The following is a 22,845-nucleotide window of genomic DNA, read 5'->3' as shown; positions in this document are numbered from 1 at the left end:
AAGGTCCACAGATAGGAGATGGACTGTCGTACTAGAATCAGCAAGTAGGTGACTATAGTTAGACCTAGGTCAATATTGCAGAGTGAGAAGAGGGAAGTAAAGTGTGTGAAGACTGGAAAGATAAACATGGCCCTGGTTGTGGAGAGCTCTAAATACCCACTAAAGTAGTTTATATTTAATCATGGAAGTAATAGGAATTTGGAGAAGGGGGTGTGGTTAGAACTACACTTTAATAAAATCACTTTGTCAGCTGTGTGGATTGGAGTGGGAGGAGACTTGAGGCAGAGGAACAAAGTAGAAGGCTATTGTAAGAGTCCACAGAACATGTGATGAGGGACTGAACTAGGGTGGTAGCTGTGTGTGTGTGGGAAGAAAGGAACATAGAGATGTCATGATGAAATATGCAGGGTGAGAGTGAGGAATGAAGAGGACACTAACTTTCTAATGGGTCACACAAAGAGAATAGTGAAGTCCTCTAGAGTGACAGTGAAATGAGAAAGGGGGTAGGACATGGGGGAAAAGATAATGAGTTCTGTTTTGGACATGTTAAGTTTGAAATGTCTACAAGACATCCAGAGATGACCAGTAAGTAGCTCGTGATGTGAGAATGGATGTTAGGGGAGAGACTAGGGCTGGACATTGGCACAGAGATGATAGTGGAACCCTTGGGAGATGGTGAAATCAACAAGAGAGAAAAGATAAAGGGGTCCAAGATAGAGCCTTGAGGGTCACTTACAGTTAAGAAGCATGACAAAGATGATGGTCAAGCTGAGGAGACTGTAAAGAAGTAGCCAACCAGCAAGTAAGGAATCTCAAAGAAGGAGAGATTGCTGCAGAGTGATACCAGTAGATGAAGAGTGCTTGAAATGGCACATGAGGGCAAGGAGTATTCTAACTCCTCTTGCACCACCAGTGAGTTGGGAGTATGAGAAAAAGGAGAGCCAGTGATGGAGAAAGTGATCAGGGAAGTGGGGTCTTTGGGTGAGAAGCAGGTCTCAGGGTGGATGGCAGAAGTAAGAAAGGAAAAGGGAAATGAAAGTTACTTGAGCTTTTCACTCAGTCAGTAAACATTTATTAAGCAACTACTATGTGCCAGCCACTGTACTAAGCAGTAGATAGATTTCAGGGAATCAAAGAACTTGGATTTAAAAATCACATTTTTATTCTCACTAACCATTAATTAATTTCAATAAAAGAAAACATGAGTTTGTCATTTACGGAACAGGCATTCCAGAAGGCACAAGGAAAGAGCAAGACAAATCCAGACCAGGACATTTGGGAGTATAGTTGAGGTGAATCAGAATAAGGGAATGGACATCTAGGTATTTGGATCTTTTTGGCAGTAGGGGGTTCAGAAACACCGGGCATGGGGAGTAAAATAGGGGTATGTTAACCATTGAAGAGAGAGTACAGGCAGAGTATCAGTGAATGGGTAGAGGATGACTAGATGGTTTAAAGTTGTCCCATGAGGGCTAATCTCATAGAAGGTACTATTGTGGTAATTTAAGAGGAGGAGGAAAGTCAAGGGGAGACTGGGAGCCTGATCAGGAGCCTTCTCCTTCTTAGCAAGTCAAGTCTTGGAAGTAGGACTGAGACAGGGGTTAGAAGAAAGGCCCTAGTTGGCCCTCAAGCGCCATCCATGAGGCAATTATATGTAGTAGTGCAGAGAAAACTGGAGTCTGGAAGATGCAAGTTTGAATTTTGCCTCAGGCACTTTTTAGCTGTGAAACCTAGACAAATCACTCAAGCTCTGCAAGTTTCAGTTTCTTTATCAGTAAAATAGGGATAATAATACTAATTGCTTTAAATATTTTAAAGTATAACGTAAATATTGGTTATCATTATTATTATCATCCAATGTCTGAGGATCGGAATAGCTAATAAATCCAAAGCATAGAGGGTCTTTGCTTTCAAGGAGTATATTTTGCACATAGCATATGTAAAGTTCATAGCACATTTAGGGCAGGGACATGTGGGTTTGGAAAGTGACAAGAATGAAGAATGGAGCTATAGGGGAATATATCGGCACACCTTTTCCAATAGCTATGACAGAACTGATTTAATTGAGTCCAGAACTGGAAAGGTCAGGGGGTAAGGAGACCTCAGGAATGCTCCTATCATCACCTGTTGTAGGTATTAAGTCATCACATGTGATATTAACATACGTACAAGAGGATAGCTTGTTGGGAAAGGATCTTTAAGCCCACATTTTGTCCTTCCAAATCAAACTCATTTTCATAGTAAATACAGCAGGTCCTGGTATTTCCTTCTCTCCTTCCTGACACACTTTCCAGTAGAGTGGTTTTTACTACCACCACTACATCACCTCCCACTCTCAATTCCTGCTCCCACTTATTGAAATCTGGTTTTTTATCTTAGCCACTGGTTTTTTTTCCTAAACAGAGATGCAATCTTCAGTTAAACAGATTTAATTAGAGCACAATCAACTCATAATTATAATTATAATTATTTTTCTTAAGAAGAAACACAAACCTAGTTGTAACCAGAAGATAAAAATAATTCAAAATGCAAAAAAATAGGAAGCTATTTTATTCTTCCTTTAGGATGATTTCATAGAAATATACTACTAGCCTCTTAGAGTAATGAACTGCCACATAAGGAAAATCTGATCACTTTAGATCAGGGTTTGAGTTTTCTGTCCTGCCCTCATCTGAACCCTCAGTGCCTTCATGTAATTCTAGCCTGACAAATCTAAAACATGAAAAAAGGGGATAGGGGAAGGGGAATGAGAATAAGTTAGGCAGCACAGTAGATAGAACACTGGGGTTAGGGAATTTCTAAATTCATTTATGGCGCCAGATACTACTAGCTCTGTGACTCTCAGCAAGTCATTTCACCTCTGTTTGCCTCAGTTCCCTCAACTGTAAAATGCTGATATTCATAGCACCTACCTTCCAAGGTTGTTGTGAGGATCAAATAATTGTAAGTGCTTAACACAGTGTCTGGCATATAGTAAGTGCTATATAAATAATAGCATGTTCGTACTATTATTATTTAATACCTGCTGTGTGCCAGGTACTAGGCTAAGCATTTTACAAATATTATCTCATTTGATCCTGATGATGAAAAAGAAAAAAGTCTTAGTTTCATAAATTTAATTATAGCTTAAGCAGACCCTGCAATCCATGAAAGGCAAGAAAGCAGTCAAATATGCATAGGAAAAGCATTTGCAGAGCAGAGTGGACTAGATGGGGCTTTTTATGACAATATTTTGCTTGGGAGACTTGAAATTTAAATTTAAGATCATATAGCAACGGTTTAGAAGTTAGAGAAGATATATCTAAAAGATGAGCTATATATATATATTAAATATACACATATATGTATACATGTATTTCTGTCTCCAGCTTATTTTACTGATGAGGAAGATGAGGTGAACAGGATTAAGTGACTTGCCCAGGGTCATACAGTAGTAAGTGTCTGAGACTGGATTTGAATTCAGATCTTCCCAACTCCAAGGCCATCACTCCATTCACTGTGCCACCTAATGGCTGTGTGTATACACACACACATACATACATACGTATGTATGTATATATACACATGTATGTATGTGCATGTATATGTATATACACCTGCATGTATTTATACTGTATAAAACCACACATACATATATATTTAAAAATATAATATATAATTTATTTATATAATATGTATATAGGCATGTATATATACACATGTATCTTTATAGGAACACATGATAAACCATTTGAAAAAATGATTATTTTCTTATCTGTAACCTTGCTCTATTTCACTAATTGAACAATAATTTGATTCTATGTGATTGACTGGCACCTTTTAACTGAAAAAAAGCACTTACCTTGGAATTAATTAAGTTGAAACCCCATAGGCTTCAGGTTTTTTAATGTCTTTTCTGTTTTGTCTAAAGCCTCTTAAGTGTTCTTATTTAGACAATATTTTCCAATGCCTAAAGTTCTCAACTGTAGATCTATGGCAATGTGCCAAACCGGGAACTGTGACTGAGGGCTAAGAAGAGACTCTGGGATATAGAATGTGCCATTCCACCTATTGCTAATGAGACCGCATGAACTGAGACACTCTACATCTTTCTTTATTATTAATGAAGAAAAGGAAGCTGCTTTTAAGTGTCATCAATGACTTCCTAATTGCCAAATCTAATAACTTTTTTCCTACTTTTCTTCTTTCTTGATTTCTCTCAAGCATTTGATGCTGTTAAGCAGTAGTCTATTCTTTATAATCAAGTAACAAGCATTTAATAAGCACCTACTGTATACCGGGCCCTGCATATTAAGCAAAGCAAAAAGCAGTCCTTGTTTTCAAGGAGCTCACAGACAAGTGGGAGAGGGAACATGCAAACAACTATGTGCAAGAAGATATATCATAGGGTAATTTAGAAATAATCCACAGAGGGAAGGCAATAGCATTAAGAGGGATAGGAAAAACTTTTTTGTAGAAGGTAGAATTCTGTTTGGGACTTGAAGAAAAACAGAAAGCCAGGAGATGGAGAAGAGGAGGGAGAGGATTCTGGGCATGGAGGAGCCAGGGAAGATGCACTGAGTTGGGAGATGGAGTGCCTTGGGTGAAAGATAGCCAAGAGCTGGTGTCACTGAATCACAAAGTACTTTGGGGTAGACCGTGAGTAAGGTGTAAGAACACTGGAAATTTAGGAAGGAGCCAGGTTTATGAAATGCTTTGATTGCCAAAATCAGGATTATACGTAAAATATGTTGTATCCTGGAGGTTATAGGGAGCTGCTGGAGTTTACTGAACAGTGTATATGTGTATATGTGTGGGAGATGGTTAGTCGTACACTTAAGAAAGATGAATTTTTTTCCTCAAGGAGCCTACATTTTAATGGGGCAAGAAGCATATAAACCAAATGGCATAACATATACGAAATATACAGCAGATAAGGACAAGATCTATTAATATAGTGAGAGAAAGATAAGTGGCACAAATTGTGGACTGCATGGAAGGGCAAGACTGGTGATAGGATAAGGGAGCAAGAGACTTGGGAGAAGAGGATATTGTAGAGTTGAACTGGTTCACTGAGGGGTCTACCAAGATGGAGGTGACTGTAATGAATGCATTTGTGATATGAATGAAGAAGAGGGTTTAGGATCATAAAGCAGAAGGAATGGTGGAATGACAGTAGATGTGATCAGATAAGGGAATTTCAGAGAACATTAACAGGAGGGTTGGACATGATGGCAAGATCAAAGGTATGACCATTTCTGCGTGTAACAGAGGTAGAGGAATAGGTCATGGAAAGTGAGTAAATTGAGAAACTGGGAGGTTAAGGTGTTTGAGGGAGTATCAATGTGTATGTTACACTTCACTAATTAAAGAAAGAGGGAGAAATCCTAGAAGTCAGTTTTATAACAGTTACCAGAATTTCAATTAGATAGTAAACAGAAACTGAGTGAACCTCAAAGGAAGAGAGATTACTTAGTGATAGAGGGAGAGGGAAAGCTAAAATTTGGCAACAAAGAGCAAGGAATATTACAAATCCATCACCAATGAGTTGGGGGTATGAGAGAAAATGCAACAGGTAGCCAGGGAAATTGGATCATCAAGAGAGAGCCAGTTCTCAGTGAAACCCAGAAGTTGGAAGGAGTGGGAAAGAAAATGTTTAAAGCAAGTTTGTTATCTATGGAGCAGGCTCTCCAAAGAGCACAGCGGAAGGAGTGGATAGACTTAAAGTGGGACATTGGGACAAGCTGAAGGGCATGGAATGAAGGACTGGGTAGGAGGGGCAGAGAGAAAGATTTGAGTAATATTAGCTAGTGCTTCAGAACCACTGGGACAAAGAGCATATTTACATTCTTTCTTCTTTGGTTTCTATGTCATTATTTTCTTCTGATTCTTCCCTTACCTCTTTGATGATTTCTTTATATTGTCCCTACAGCATCTTCTTCCACCCCTTGTTCCCAATATATAAAGATTTCTCATGGCTTGGTCCTAAGCCCTCCTCTCATCTCTCTACACTTAGGAACATGTTTAAAACTGCAAGGATCCATTAAATCATCAACTCAACCCTTCCACTTACAGATGGGAACAACAACGCCCGCATCAACTTAGTGACTTTTGGTCAAGGTCATTTGGTATGACAATCTAGTTTTGTTTAGTAGAAGAACAAAGACTTGAGCTCAAATCTTCCTAACTCCTCTCTTGGATATAGTTCCCAATAAGTGGCAACAGGAGGAACTTTAGGGATATGTTCTCTTTGTTATCCTAGCTTCGCACCATACTTCATCCTCAGCTGTTTCTTAAATGATTGGATCAATTCAGAGAAACCACTTAGTTCCTTTCCACTGGCCATAACTAAACACAGACCAAGGGAGTACTCATTAGGTTTTTCCATTTTTTCAGAAGCACACAGAATACTGCTTTCTAGGACCAAACCCTAAGGGGTAGATCCTGGAAGAGACACAAATATACACACTAGAATCAAAGAAACAAGATTCCCAAACTGTTGAATGCAGCAATTTCCCTGGGGATATCAACCTTGCATAAGTTTTGGTCAAGAAATTTCATACAGTTTCCATTGCAGTAACTTCTCTTACCCTTACTGGTCTTCTCCATGCACAACATTCCATTTGTCACCTCTGGGTCTTAGTACAGGCTGTCTCCCCAACTGGGAATGGTGTCCCACCCTAATTCAAGGGTCAGTTCAAGTGCCACCTCCCATATAGTCTCTTTCTCAATCCTTCTCTTCCTTCTTCCAAACTTCTCTGTGTTTATTTGCATATATTTATGAACTTAAAGGTGCATGCTGTTTTTCCCTCAACAGAATATGAACTTCTTGAGGAAATAGATTGTTTCTTATTTTTATCTTTGTATCTCCACCACCTATCCTAGCATCTGGAATACAGTAGGCATTTAATAAATGTTTATTGAATGAAAATAATGCACCCTGAACGGACCATAATACAGGATGTCCAAAAAGTCCTAGTGCTGTTTTAAGCTCTTAAAGCTTAAAACTTCACTAAGATATTTAGGACACCTTGTACTCCAGATGTGGCCTTTTCAAACAAAGTTCAGTTCTGTTAATGCAGTTTAAAGGAGGTAGCTTTACTTTACTTTACCCTGAATCCATTCATCTTAAATTCAGTCCATCCTGTTAGCCTGTTGAGATCTGCAGATTGCTTGATAGTCAAATTTTTAACACTTTAGAAAAACATGCTTCAACCTTCACTAGTCCCTGAGGTTGTGAGGAGGAAGGTGAGAACCACATTTTCTAGCCTAAAGAATACCCTGATGTATTTACAACCTATCTAAAAACAGCCACATGGATCATGACTGTTCATTATTTTCATCACAAAACGCTTATGAAACTTAATATAAAATGCGACACGTGGGAAGAGGCTCCCTGACCAAGGCTGGGTTGGTTACTGACAGATGCCAGCAGTTTTTCTGCATTCCAGTTCTACATCCGTTTCTGGTACCCTGACACCTCTGCGATCTCTGTGGTTATAGAACAGACCCCTTTGCACAGCTTCTAGCTAGCTACTTGCAGAGACATGCACTTCCAGTATTTCTACTTAGAGTACTTTTTCCAGGAACATATCCTAGACTAATGTACAAACTGTCTGTTTGTGATAAATAACTTACAATAATTCCTTTGTTATTTTTTGTAGCAATCCTTTGGGGGTAATTAAAACAGGTAGGAGTTTTACATGGTTAAAAAAAATCAACCCCAGGCTGTCTTGATGAGAATAGACAGAGAAGTCTTCAATGTGGCTTGCATAGTTTAAATTCAGGGGTTCTCTTGGCTTCAGAAGCCTAGTACCTCCTTTAATTTAGATGAAGCTAAAATCTTCCTAGAGTTACTCTTTAAGGGTTACTTTCTGTTATGGTTGCAAGAATAATATTACTTTCTAAATTATTCCATTTGGGCTAAGATAGAATAAAGGAGCATTAGTGAAGGAAAATAAAGGTTCTAAAAACAGTCCATTAAATTTCCATACATCTGGGGAGGCATCCAATCTTATCCCACAACACTTCTTTCCATGTAATTTATGTTGTGGTCAAATTCAGTTATTCCCAGTTCCCCAAATGTTTTCTTGCTTTCATGCTTTTGCTCACACTGTTTCTTATGCCTTGGACCTCCCTTTGGTGGGAGCAATATCTCAACTTTCACTTTGACCCCCTCCCTACCATTCACATTAAGTAAGTTTTTCCTGAAAAGGTATCGAAATCATCCTTTAGACTTGATTGACTTGGGGATGGAGTACTAAAGGCCCAGATAATTGACATCACTTCCTGGTCACTGGGGTACAAAAGAGCCAGAAGGACATCCAGGTGTGCTTAGAGACTTGGCTGGTGGACCACAATAGCTAACATGGAGAGAGTAGAGCTTCACTCAGCTGAATCAATTTAGGGTTATCCTCATCTTCCTCTTTTTGTTAACTGTTAAATGATCTAGGAGTATCCCATTTTGTTCTGCTATCAAACATAAATGGCCAGGGCCTGAGTTAGATTCAGCCCAGACCTCTCTCCAACCACCATCTCCATCTATTGAAACCCTACTTATCCTTCAAAGCCCAGCTCAACTCTCCTATCTTCCATGATGCCTTCTCTGATTACCCAGACAGAGACGATATTTGTCCTTCTCTGAACTCTCACAGCACTTTGTGTCTCTCATGCATTTACCATATTCTACTTTGTATCACATTTCCTTGATCATATGATTTAGAGCTGGAAGGGACTTTAGAGATCATCTAGTATATCCACTTCATTTTAGATATGTGGATTTTGAGCCCCACAGAATTGAAGTAATTTGTTCAAGATTACACAGAGTTAGCAGTAGAGTTGGATATGAATATAAGTTCTCAGACTCTAAATCCTGTTTTCTTTTAGGTATAGATCTTATATTGTCTAATAGATTTTAAGTTCTTTGGGGGCAGGGAATTGTCGTATTTATCTTTGTATATTCTTCATATGCCAACAAAAAATAAAAAGCCTTATCATAGGATGGAGGTGACTCTGGGATCTTGAAGGATATGACAGCACGAAAGAAACCCTGATAGGTCCTACCAAGCTGGAAAGTCCAACAACAGACAGCTCCTGCTCTCTGAGCACCATCAGGTAATGAATTGTTTGGTTATGACAATCCAGGAAACAAAACAAAAAAAAGTACAAAATGACCCTCCATCCATCTCCCTAGTGAGAGTGGTAGAGTGGCAGAAAAGGGGGTCAGAAAAATCACAGTTCTTAGATGACATATAAAAGTAAAATTAGCTATATTACTCTAAATGTGGTTTCTTTGGTGATCAGAGAGTTGATACACTTGGAGAAATGAAATTATCTCAGTATTTTGTTGCTGTCATTCAGTCATTTCAGTTGTGCCCAACTACTCATGACCTCATTTGGGGTTTTGTTGGCAGAGATACTGGAGTGGTTCGCCATTTCCTTCTCCAGCTCATTTTATAGGTGAGGAAACTGAGGCAAACAGGGTTAAGTGACTTGCCCCAGGTCACAAAACTAGTAAATGTCTGAGGCCAGATTTGAACTCACATCTTCCTTATGCTAGGCCGGGAGTTCTATCCACTTTGCCATGGAGCTGCCCATCTCAATATTTACATTCTCATTATAAATGAAAGGACAAGTATGAAGAAATTAAAGCTAAATAGAACAATAATTCATGGCTTCTTTTCAGAAAGACAAACAAAGGAATTCATGGTTAGTTTCTTTATAAGCCAAAAGAAAGCAAGCCATTTCATTTGTGGGTTGTTTGGTCATCTCACAATGACTCATGATCACTAAGTCATGGTAAACATGAGGAAGAAGAACACTGTGAGGATCATTGAAATGTCTGTGTCAAAATCTTTTGTGGAGGATGAAGAATAGAACAGTCAAAAACAAACTTGTTAAGATATGTCACCAAGGCAACTTACACCTTGATGCTTGGTGACTCCAGTGTAAAGAGTGATCTCAGGGAGGATGGAAAAGCATATTTTAGAAAATGGGGTTTGGAATTAAGAAAGGTTTCGAGATGATTCAGAAACCTCATGCCTGTATTTCCTGAATACTTTCTTCAAGAAGCAAGTTAGTAGGTACCGGATATGGCAAACACTGAACAACATCGCATGCACAAAAGAAACTGACCATATTCAAAAAAGACAGGAAGCACCTGGTTACCAATGTAGGCATCATTTCAGAATGAACTGCCTGTGTGAGTCAGGCTACTGGATAGTAAAAGCAAAGGTAAAAATGAGCACCAAAGACGCAGAAAAGATAAATATCAAAAGGCATTGCATAAACTCTGATCTGACTTATTTATTTTCATTTACATGGTTTTGAATTTTTCAGCCTGGCCTTTTAAGCAAATGATTGATTCTGAAAATTGTAAATGAATAAAGGAAAAATGTTTTATTTCTATTGCTTAGAAAAATTATTTTGAGGGCACCGTCACCCTTTTACGCATCCAGGTTTGCCCTTCTGAGCCTCTTCTGAGTCATCCTCAATTCCCTCTCTCTCAGTCTTTTTATTCAATCAGTTGCTAACATATCTAGCTTGCTTTCCTGAATCTCTCAAATTCATGCCCTGGACAGCTAGGTGGCTCAGTGGATAGGGCACTCGACTTGAAGTCAGAAAGACCTAAATTCAAATCTGACTGTGTGACCCCGGACAAGTCACTCAACCTCTGCCTCAGTTTCCTTATGTGCAAAGCAGAGTTAATAATGGCACATCTCTCAGGGTTGTTATGAGGAAAACGAGTTCTTTGTAAAGTGTAGGCACATAGTAGTGTTAATTGTACACAGGTGCTTAGTAAATCCCTCCCTTCCTCCCTTCCTCCTTTCTTCCCTTCTTTCCTTCCTTCTTTTCTTCCTTCCTTCCTTCCTTTTCTTCTTTTTTCCTTACCTCATATGGTCACAATTTTCAGTCAAATCTTATCAAATTCACATGAAACCTTGCAATAGCCCTCTAACTCATCCCCTTACTTTCATTCTACTCATGCCTCCCATCCAAACTGTGCTCCATATAGCTGTCAAATTGATATTTAGGAATATCATTTCTTAAAAGTTTCCCTTGCTTAAAAAAACACCAATAGTTTCTTCTTGCCTCTAGGATACACTGCACACTGTTCAGACTGGCATTCAAAGCTATCCACAGTTTAACTCTCACCTACATTTTCAGAATTATTCCCTGTTACTTCTCTTCTCTACAGTTCTGTTGAACTGGCTCATTCTCTTAGGCTATCCTCCAGGTATAGACTATATTTCCATATCACTGCCACTTCTTAGTGTCAAGGTTCAGCTTAGGTCCTCTGTCCTATGGGAAGATTTTCCCCATAATGAGAACAATAAACTCCTTCCTGAAATTAATTTTTATTTACTTACCTAAGTATATTTTGTATTCTCCAAGTTGTGTTTGTCCTTCGTTGCTGAAGAAGACCATGCCATCAGAGACATGATGATATGACTTGCACTTGACTTTGTTTTGAGTGAGAGAGGGCTGTGCAGCTCACCAGCCTCACTTCTCCTCCAGAGCCGTCTGAATCCAGTGACCAGATATTCATCAGAATGACTAGAGATGGTCCAGGATGCACTGGGAGACCTTGGCTCTTTTAGGCCAGGGTCTATTCAGGTACACACTTAGGGTGAGGTAACACCCATTCATTGAATAGGCTTTGAACAGATAACTCAGCTCCTCCTCTCCTGTCTGTCTCCCTCTCCCCTTCCTTCTCTTCTCCAAAGGAAGGTAAATTTGGATGACCAGAAAAATGCCCAGTTAACTTGGGTTTTACTGGCTAAATTGTTTTCCTTTTCCCTTCCCTTCCCTTTCTTTTCCTTTCTCTCTCTCTTCTGGACCCTCCTGGCTTAAGAGTGATTATCACTCACCTGATGTCTTTCTTTTTCTTTGCCTCATTAAAGGTGCCACCCCCTGGCTACTTCTTAAACTTGGACATAAAAAGGAAATCAAAGAAGAGTTTGGTAAATACCTCACAAACGGAGACATGACAGCAGCAGTAGGGGGATATTTGTTCAAGTTCTCTACACCAAAATCAAAAAGCCTAATTATTTGTTTTCTTTAATGATAATAATGATTTTTTCCTTCAAAGAAAGAATTGATGAGGTCCAGAATAAGACTTAATTCTTACTTACAAGAAAGATGTGATTATTGAAGTAAAAATGATAGAAACTTATGGGCAAATTACTGTTCTATTTTAGAATATATTGTAGAGAGAAGGGGAGGCAGGAAAGCTGAGCATTTTTGGAGAACAGATTTCAAATGGTTCAAAGAAAGGATAAGCATGTTACTGTGAATAAAATTCTGTGAGAGAAATCAACCTAAGAAGTATCGGAAGTTTTCAAAAACTAAACTCTGAAGATACAAAAAAGGAATAATTCTGAGGAATAAGACATCTAAAAAAGACAAATGTGAATGTACGTGGAATTAACTGATCAGCTTAGATTTTTAAAAAGACACCTTCAGAAGGTGGTAAACAAGAGCAAACTATGAATGATGAACATGAAAACCCAAACATGAGACATATGCTATGACTTATTCAAAGAGTAAGTTGAGACCAGTAGCTGAAACAACAAGGAATCCTAAAGGGGAGACAGGAGAGGACATGGTTTTCTGTATTCTTCACATTTTTTCTTATAGTATAACATTTCCATTATATTCATGTATCATAATTTGTTTAGTCATTCCTCAACTGATGGACATCTATTCTGCTTCCAGCTCTTTGTTCCTTCAAAAAGTATTATAAATATTTTGGTGAACATGGGTGTATATATTTGGTATATGTCCTATCTTTGACCTCCTTGAAGTACATGCCTAGCAGCAAAATAACTAGGTCTTCATTATTTTATATATATATAGAATAATAGTGTAACACTCTGGCTTGTCCTTCTGTATTTCTCACTCTTCTTAAGTGACTGTCCCAACCTCTTTCGTTGGTCATGTATAACATTGATGATATCTTTTCCTCCATTCTTCAAGTACAAAATTGTCATTGGTAATGGCTTCTATCTACTTATGTCCACCATGTTTCTTTCCATTGACATTTAGATCATCTATCATTGTGATTTTCCTGAGTGAAGTGTTCTGTGATACACATTTACATAGCAGCCCTAGAAAAAGATAGGTGTTAAAATGATGGTGTTTTGTGAGAAGGAATAGCATGGGATCAATGAACAGATTACACAGTATCCTAAGATCAATTAAATCTATTCTCTTTTTATTCAATCAGTTTATTGTTAAGCTATAGCATCCATCCAAGCTACATGCACTGATATACTGAATCAATGGGTAGCCATTCAACTGAATGTCATAATCTGGGTAATAAAGATTCTTCATCCACTCTGTTTTCCTTATATGGATGGCTAGGCTGATCTTTCTTGAGATTATGTAGGTTATCTGACATTCTGGGCTTTATTGAAATCAACACAATATCATCTGCATATAGGAAGATTGTTTTAATTCAACAATTCAATTCAATAGACATCAAGCACCAGCTCTGTGTTAGGTGTTAGGAATACCAAGACAAAACTGATAATAACATTTTTGTCTCTGTATCCCTATTGCCTTATCACAGTGCCTGACATATGGCAGGTGCTTGATAAATGCTTGTATTTTGATTGATCCAACAAGTGAAATGCTAAACAATTTTAAGAAGCAGATATAATTTCAAAATATTTTTATAGGTTACCACTTGCTTTGGTGCTTATGAAGGTCTTTCCCAACCCAAAGACAACAAAGAGACTAAGATGAAAAAGAAAATCAAGTTCTACCTCCACCCTCCCATCTCCCAGTGTACAAGCCTAGCACTAACAAAACTTTTGGAACATGTGTGGCTCTACTGATAGGGATAAGAGACCTGAAGGTGATGAAAAGTTACCCCCTCATCCTTTGATGAGTAAGTAAACTAATTTGTTTTAGTGCCTGCACACAGGACAGACCCACTGGCACTCTGGTAGACATTTATCTATACTCAACAATGTTAATTTCAGACTGTCAACTGTGCCACATGGACTGTGTCAAAAAGCTTCAGTTGATTTGCTGGAGACAGTAAATGTTTAACTTAGAGAGAGTGTACTGGAGGGTGTAATGGGATTCTCCTTCCCCACAAGTTCAGCTGATGCAGTTATAGGATGTAATCCCCTTATGGACACTGTGGGTATTTGTAGGGGAATGTGCCCCAGGTTTATGGAAGGATGTTTTGTAACAATTATTCTTGTCACGCCATTTGAGTATATAAATGACTTCATTAAGACCTAATTGAGTCTACTGACTCATTATTAATGGGAAGTAAGCCAGTGGGAGCTCTTGAGCTATAGTGTTTGGCCTGAATACCCATAAAAGTTATTCCTACCTAGAACCCAAGGTAAACAAGTAGACCTAGGAATGTAAATGTGAGTTTAGAGAGGTAGCCCAAAGAGCATGCTACATAGGTGGATATTCTGTTTCCCTAATGTAAGGTGCCTCCCTTTAGAGTCGGGACTTTCATCCTTGTACATACTTCATGCCTAACCAATTTGTTGTTCTCCTGGGTCCTACTTGTATGGGGTTTTCTTGACAAAGATACTGGAGTGGTTTGCTGTTTCTTTCTCCAGTGGATTAAGGCAAACAGAGGCTAAGTTGGCCAGGGTTACACAGATAGTGTCTGATTTCATATTTGAACTCAGGTCTTCCCAACACCAGGCCCAGAGCAGAGCTCTATCCACAGAACTATCTAGCTACTTCACTTAGCAAATAGTGAGCACCTGATAATTGCTTGTTGATTGATAAAGCTTTAATATTTGAAGTACTTTTGAAATAAAAGAATTCTCTAAAGAAAAACCCACGATGTCCCTCTCCTCACCTCCCACTTAAAAATCAAAAGCAACATACCTTAACAAGCTTCTTATAGCCTGAGGGCTGCACTTCATTTCCTTTTAATTTATTATTATTTTATTTTACTTCTGTACTCCACTCTACTCCGTCGCACACCCTCCCGAACACCATCAATGACTGCAACTTCTATCCTCCCCCCTCCCAATTTACCACATCTTCTTCAGGACCTTTTAAAGAAAAAGTGATAATAAAACAAATCTCCACCTGCCAGGCTAATCTGGGCATAGTGCGGGCAAGTGGGACGCTCATCCTCTACCCGCCCCCTCACACACAGGTCCCTTCTCTGCCCTCCCTTCCCTTCTCCTGGGGGCCCAGGTGCTTCCCTGGCGTGGCTAGCGCCCTAACCAGAGCCCAGGACTGACGGGCGCGGGCCCCAGTGGGAGGAGACAGTACCCTAAGCAGAACAAAACCGAAAGCTGAGGCCTGGAGTCAGCGTGGTGTCTTGGGAAGCGCGACAGCAGGGCGCAGGGCGCCCCAGAGGGAGAGGATCGGGCAGAGAAAGCTGCTAAGAAGCGAAGGGCGGCGCACACGGTGTCCGGGAATGCGCCCGGCGCGTGGGGCTGGAGCAGGTCCAGGCTCCCCGCAGCTGCGGCAGCCTAGCCTGGCACTATGCTGCTCCAGCTGAGCGCAGCTTTTGATCTCCAGCAGGACGTGGTCCCTTGGCTAGCCGAGCGTTTGTCTGCCGAGGCAGCTGCTCCCGTGGCTGGCCCGAGGGCAGACTTAGGTGAGGAGGACAGAAAGCGCGGCTGGAAGCTTGTGTGGTAGGGTCTCCGGACTGTTTGCAACTTTAGTGTCCAGCTGTTGGTCAATTGCGGCGTGGGGGTGGGAGCGCAGCTGACCGACGTAGGGAGGAGGGCGAGCATCACGCATCTCTGTTTCCCCCAAACCTCATCCTCCTGGAGATTAAGGTTGAATTCCTCATTTCCTGGAACTTAGGGATGACCCAGACCTCCGGTCCTGACTCCCACTGGCACCCAGTGGAGGTCAGAGGAGGTCAGGTTCCTCTGACAGACGTCAGAGTTGTGTTTTTCCTACTGGGAGACTTCTCTAGGCAGCTTCAGGAAACTACCTTACAGGACTCTGCCAAATAAAGCAGCCCACACAATGTGGAGAAAACAGGTAAAAACATTCCCCTGAAAGAAATACGTCTTTCTCCAGCTGCACAATTTACACCCAGGTATTTGGGTGTAATGATGTAAATCAGAGGTGTGTGGATGGTGTGCCCGACAGCTTGCCTTAGAATAGAGTTTCTAGGAGGGCAGGGAAAGTCTTTAGAGGAGATGCTGTGTATAGAGGCTAGAACATTTTGGGTGTGGATCAAATATTCATCCATGACCAAAACTACCAACCTGAGAAACTCCATTTATCAATCAATGAACAAGCATTTATTAAGAGCTTACAATGTGCTAGACAGTGTTAGGTGCTGGAGATATCACTACAAAGAATGAAACAATCTCTGCTGTCTGGCAGCTTCCATTCTGTCTGTGCTGATTAAGAAGTAGGTGACAATAAGATGCTGAAATCCTTGCCTGCAGCCTTATTTTTTTTCCTCCAGGAAGTAATGCCACAGATTATAGACAAATGAGGTTTTAGTTTTCAGCTGAACAAAAAAAATGTCAGACTGTTTGTAAGAGAGAAGGGAAAGGTGAATTTCTAAGCCTCTTCTGCCATGAATCTATTTCCTCTTCGTGATGGAGATTTTGGCTGACTTGGTTTCCACTCCAAAAGTCATTGGACTGTATTGCTGAGTTATTTCCCCTCTCTTTACATTTTTATAATGCCTCTTTCGTTTAATGGTACTCTTGGAACTTACCATCCCAGCTAAACTGTTAATCTTAAGTCAATTAAACATTTATTTAGTAAGCATCTGCTGTGCTCTCGGCCTTGGGTTATATCCCCAGATGAAAAAATTACATCCCCTAACCTCAGGGAGCTTGAAGTCCTACAGGGGAGTGCAACCTATAAACAGATAACTAAAATACAAGTTAGAATGAGATAAGTGTATAGAACAAGTCAAATAAGGAGAGAGTTAAGAGGGGAGGGAAGCGTTTCTTCTTAGGAGGTTCAAGGAAAGCTTCTTACAGGGAAGGCCTTGAAGAAAGGTAGAAATTTCAAGAGGTAGAGAGGTGGAGAAAATTGCTTCTGAATGGACAAATTCATGGAGGTGGGAAATGGAAGAGAGAAATCAGGTAATAGTTGTCCAGTTTGGTTGGAAGGAGATTGGGTGAAGAGGAATAGTATGGTGAAGACAGGATGGAGTCCTATCACAGCAGTGTCTTAATAGTTGGACCAAGGAAGGAGTTTGTGTTTATTCTCATGGCTGTGAGGAGCCTCTGAAGGTTTTATATGTGGGAGTGATGTGATCAGAGTGTCTCTCAGTGCACCACTGCTCCTCCCCATTCTGTCTGTCTTAGACCCAACCTGTTATATTTAGTTTTCTATCACCCATCTCCCTGTTTTCCCTAATTCTTCCTTGTTGTCTTGAAAATACTTGATTACAGTGACTTCTAGGGGTGCATCTCATCATATAGTAGGGTTAATCCCTCTGTAGCCAGTATATTTTATGGCAGGAAATTGTAGATTTATGTTTATGTATTGCATTCTTTTGTGGGTTTGCTTCCAATAAGTACAGCAATAACGTAAGTTTGCTTAGTCTAAGGCTTAATTTGTTTACCAAGTGCATTATTCTTGGATAAAACTTCTTTGGAGGGTGGGGGAAGAGAATGAAACAAATCTTTAGTATGGCAATATAAACTGCTTATGAAATTACTTAACCTGTGTTCATCTGAGGAGGCAGTTTGACATGCTGATAATCTGTAATATCACTCTTGTGGCTTGTTCAAATATAAACTTTTACATAGAAAACTTGTTTCATTTTATTTGTCCACTCAAAATATTTTTCAGGCAATACATTTTAAAAATTAAGTAAGGATCTAAGGTCTATCTATTTTCAACCACAAAGTAACACTCTGTTTTTAGCCTAGATGGCCAAGTGACAGGTGACTGCTAATTAAAAGTTACAGGACATGTGAAATGCCACACATTTCGATAATGAATGTAGTGATTGAAAAGCTACGTATGACCCTGTTAAATTCTTGGCTTTGTTAAATATTCCATGACTAAAAGAATTTTCTACTTGGGCATTATAGCTATATCACTTTGGATAAGTCACTTAACCTCTCAGTCTTGAGTTTCCTAATCTGTAAAATGGGGCTCATAGCAGCACTTATTTCACAGGGTTGTTTAAAGGATTAAATGAAATAATAAAGTGCTTTGCAAACTTTAAAGTGCTATATAAATACTCTTCATTTTTGTTGTTCATTTATTTTAGAAGTTTGTTAAGAAAGGAGCTTTGCTAAATTCTGGGAGAGAGAAAAGAGATAAGATAAGGTCCCTGCCCTCAAGTTTATATAATCTCATAGGAGAGATCATACAAATAATTATAACAAAATAATGTAACTATAATACAGTAACCAAAATATAACAATTTGGTATGTACCTGAGAAAGTTACCAACAAGATCCCTTGAGAGCTCTAGGAAGAGTGAATTTGCTTCTAACCTACCTAGTTAATCAGGTAAGGCTTAATGGAAACAGATGGCTTTGGAACTGAACTGAACCTTAAAGGTTTAAATCATCTTTAAAAGATGATTTCAATAGGTAGAGATGAGGATGGGGTGGACATCAAAGGCATAGGGAATTGTGTGAACAAAAGACTGGGGGTAGAAAAATGTGGGATGTGTTTGGGGGATATCAAGAAATCCAATTTAGCTGGAATGTGGAGCATATGGGGAGGAGATCGATTCTTAAAATGGAAGCCAGATTGTGGAGGACCTTGGCAATATGGACTATATTTGGTAGGCAACTAGGAGCTATGGAAAGTTTTTGAACAAGTGAGTGCTTTTGAATTGGAAGATGAATTAATTAGAAGTAGAGAGACACCCTAGTAGGGGACTTCTGCCAGTCATTTAGATAAGGATTGCTGAACTGTGAGGACCCAGCTGAAATTATGTAACAGGTGTTTATAATAATGAAATTAACCATTGTTTTCTCTGTTGAGATTTAGCATTCTGGGAGTAGGAGCAGAGAACTTGGGTGATATGGATTTCATTTATGCCTAGGTCTGAGGATTAGGAGCATGGAAGTGGAAAATCATAGAGCTGATAGAGTCATGGCAGTGGCTGCTGTTGGTTTAGGAGTACAGAAGCAAGCATAGCCAGAAATGGGGACATGATAAGGGTGAAGGATCGGAACAAATTTAGTTCAATCCAAAATGAAAAGGCTGAAAAAAAGAGAGTTGTATCCTGTCAACAAGATCTAGAGTTTAATATTGCCCATTAAATAGAGATGGTTAAAAAAGAGGTGGGGAGGGGCAAATGGTGCCTGCCCTCTAGTCATTATGAAAAGTTGTCTTATTCAGAGAGATCTTTGTATATAATTTTTTTTTTTTTATAAATCTGCTTTACAGGCCTCTGTTCCTGTGAGTCCTTTGGTCAATTTATGTTGGGCATCTGGTATGCTGGTACCATGTCAGCCCATTTTAATGGGTTAAAATATTTTTGAATTACATTGCCAGTCTGCTTGTTTTTTCAGTAAAACTTAGAAGCAACCTCCACCAACACCTCATGTTTCCCTGTTTAATGACTTTTCCCTTTATTATTTGACTGAGTTTTAATAATGGAGTATATTAGGGGTTCTAGTTTTCTGACTATTCATTATCCAAGTTCCTGTAACTGGTAATTTTTTTTTTTTTTTGTATTGCTGGTGATTTCATTTGTGTAATGAATTCCCAGAGAGGAAGCTCACTGTATCAGTGTAGATCATCAACTGCTCTGTAACTTATATTCTTAGGCTTTTCTGGGATACTAAAGTGACTTGCTGAAATGGTCAGTATGTGTTAAAGGTGGGATTTGATCCCTAATGTTTCCGACTTGAGGACTATAGCTACTCTGTCAAGCTGCTTCTCAATAAGATTGGATAGACAAGCAAAAATCATCATAATTTTAAAATATTCACTAAAGAAATGAGCAGTCAAATTAGCTCCTATTCATACAGGCACATCTTTCCTCTTTGAACACTAGCATCTTTGTCTTTTCCATATTTTATTGGTCAGGTGGGCTTTTTAAAAGAATGCTTTGGCTATCAAAAGATTAAGAGAGTTTCTTGAGAAAACTGATGAATCCCTTAAATATTTTTGCAATATGCTTGTTGCTAAAGTAAAACTTGAAGCAAAGGATGTGTGTATCATACTGTTGGACAATATTATCAGAAAAATTATGTCGAAAAAAAATCACCATTTGATTTAATCTTTGTTCATTCCAAGAATTAACAACTAATCGCAGTTGTAGGCTAAATGTTATTAAATATGACACAATGAATTCATTTAAAATAACTTTTAGTTACATTTCTCAAGAGAAAGTCCCAACAAAACATTTTTTCAATATTTGCTGTGAAACATTGTTTCCCATTTTAAGTGCATTCCTTTTATATATCCTCTGGTAAGGAGAACCTCCTCTATTGTTATCATCATAAAAGAATCATGAATCATTTAAACACCAGCAGTAACTGAAAATATCCTTAATTATTCCAAATATCTGCTTATAAATGTTCTTGTGAAAAAGAGTTGGTGCTTTTAGTGGACTACAGGGTCCATATGAATAAATAGCATAGCAACATGGTAGCCAAAAAAGAATGCAATTTTAAGCATCAGTAATAGTGGACGATGGTCCAGAATACAGGACTTACTAGTTCTGTTTTCTGCTTTCACCAGATCATGTAGAGAATTTTGCTTTTAGTTTTGGGCACCTTTTTAGGAAGGCCATTGGCAGTCTGGAGCACATCCCACAATGGAGACTATGCTGGATCCTTCTTTCTATTTTTTGATGGATGGATCTACTAAAGAACTGGGTATCCTTAGCCTTGAGCAGAAGGTACCTAATAGAAACATGATAAATGCCCTAAAGTATTTGTGGAACTGTCATATAGTTGAGATATCAGACTTGCTCAGCTTGGCCCCCAAAGACAGAACTAGAAGTTGCAGAGTCAGACTGAAGTAAGGAAAATTTTTTAGCAAGCAGAGCTGTGTTAAAGTGGAATCTGCTGCCTCAAAAGATAGTGGGTTACTTTTCACCAACTTCACATCTTTAAGTGAAGGCTGGATGACCAGTTGGTGTGTGTGTGTGTTTGTGTGTTTGTGTGTGTGTATGTGTGTGTGTGTGTGTGTGCATGTTGTGTTTCCTATTCAGATATGTGTAGAACTTTATAGTTTTTGAGCTTTATTCCAACTCTAAGATTCTTTGAGATATCTAGTATGGTGGCTGTGGGAGTGGTAAGGAGGGGGTAGATAGAAAAAAATGGCAGATGACAAATCAATAAGACTTGGTCAGTGTGAGTGTGCGCGTGTGTGTGTGTGTGTATGTGTGTGTGTAAGGACGATGACAGAGAGAAGAGTCAAAACTAGAGTCTCAAGAAGAATTGGGTGAATCTAGAAGAAATTATGATATTTGGGGGAAATTGGTAAATATAACATTTTGTCCTTGCCATGCCCCTTTGTCCGTAGTCACTAGATGCATTGCTATTTTGTTGAAGAAAATTGTTACATTTGATATGCAATTTGTGGAAAGAACAGTACAACCCACAGTTCTTTATTTTGAGAGATTCTTCAGCATAGAGTTTTAAAGCTATTTGCTAAAGTTCACACAGGTAGTAAGCTGCAGAGACAGTATTTGAAGCCATCATCTGACTCCAAGCTCAGTCCTTCTATTTTGTGCTAGAATTCTCGTACTATAATTTGTGTGTGTGTGTCTTATCTACTTCTGGACTGTTAGCTTCAGGAGGACATTCATGTCTCCACTTTGCCTCCCCCTCTAGCTCCTAGCACAGCGTTGAATGAATGAATCATGGTATTATGGCAGCCAGGTGGCTCAGTTGATAGAGTCCTGGGTCTAAAGTCAGGAAGACCTAAGTTCAAAGGCCTCAGATGCTTACTAACTGTGTGACCTGGAACTAGTCATTTAACCTTTTATCCTCATTTTCCTCATCTGTAGAATGGGAATAAAAATAGTACTTACCTCATAAGATTGTGAGGATCAATTAGACACTATTTATAAAGTAGTGAGCAAAATGCCTGGTATATAGTAGGCAGTTCAAATGTTTATTCCATTCTACTTCTCCTCTCCCATTTCTGTTTCACTGGTTTTTTGTAAACTTGGTGTATAGAATTACCATTCTGTTAGCTCCAGTTTTTTCTTTAATCTATGAATTAATACTATGAATTAGTAGTACCAGTACAGTACTACCTCTTTACAAGATTTCTCAGTGGGAGTATATTTTACATTTACAATTACATAATTTCCTAATTGCTCAGTGACTCAGTTTACTTTTCTGTAAAAAGAGGATTTTGGAATAGATAACCATACAGTCTTATAAACGTATTGGGCAAAAATGCAGTTTAAAATTTCTAAAATGATTCCAATTGATGTTATAACCATGAAATGTGACCATTAGCAGCAAAATATTTCAGGCATTAGATCATACTTGGAGTATATCTTAGATTTTGAGCTAAAAAGTACATTAGAAACATTATTTGGGGCTGATTTGAAAGAGAATTTCCTTATCACAGTTTTTGGCACTAATATGATAGCATCTTGATTTAAAGGTTACCTAATTCTGAATTCTACAATCTTCCTCTTCTGTACTATTGACTTTATCCCTTTAACTTTCAGTTCAGAGTTTCATTTTCCCCCATTCATTTTATACCATTTTCCTTAGTCATTCAGATGTTTTCTCTACTGTGTATTCTTTTCTGGATTTCCTGACCTAAGAAAAGCCTTTTTTTTTTAAAGCCCATTTTGCTTAGAAAATGCTACTCACTTAATGATGTTTATTTTCTATTGGTTGGGAAAGAGTGCTCTTGGATAATGATGAGCCCCTAGACTATGTGGGGATGGTTTAAAAAGTATTTATATAGGCTCTCAAAGTAGAAATCAAATATGGAC

At 38.9% G+C, this 22,845-nt stretch overlaps 1 protein-coding gene across 2 annotated transcripts in view; it reads left to right on the top strand.

Annotated features, from left to right (window-relative positions):
- The first annotated feature begins 15,196 nt into the window (after positions 1-15,196).
- The window catches only part of GSAP (gamma-secretase activating protein), a 111,365-nt gene continuing 103,716 nt past the window's right edge, over positions 15,197-22,845 (top strand). For both annotated transcript variants that reach the window (XM_072653164.1, XM_072653163.1), the window contains exon 1: positions 15,197-15,574. In XM_072653164.1, coding sequence (XP_072509265.1) covers positions 15,460-15,574 — 115 coding nt within the window. In that variant the 5' untranslated portion in view covers positions 15,197-15,459. The remainder of the gene's footprint in view (positions 15,575-22,845) is intronic.

This window comes from Notamacropus eugenii, chromosome 3 (assembly GCF_028372415.1).
Source record: "Notamacropus eugenii isolate mMacEug1 chromosome 3, mMacEug1.pri_v2, whole genome shotgun sequence".
NCBI classification, from domain to species: Eukaryota; Metazoa; Chordata; class Mammalia; order Diprotodontia; family Macropodidae; genus Notamacropus; species Notamacropus eugenii.
This window is presented reverse-complemented; position numbering and strand designations above follow the sequence as displayed.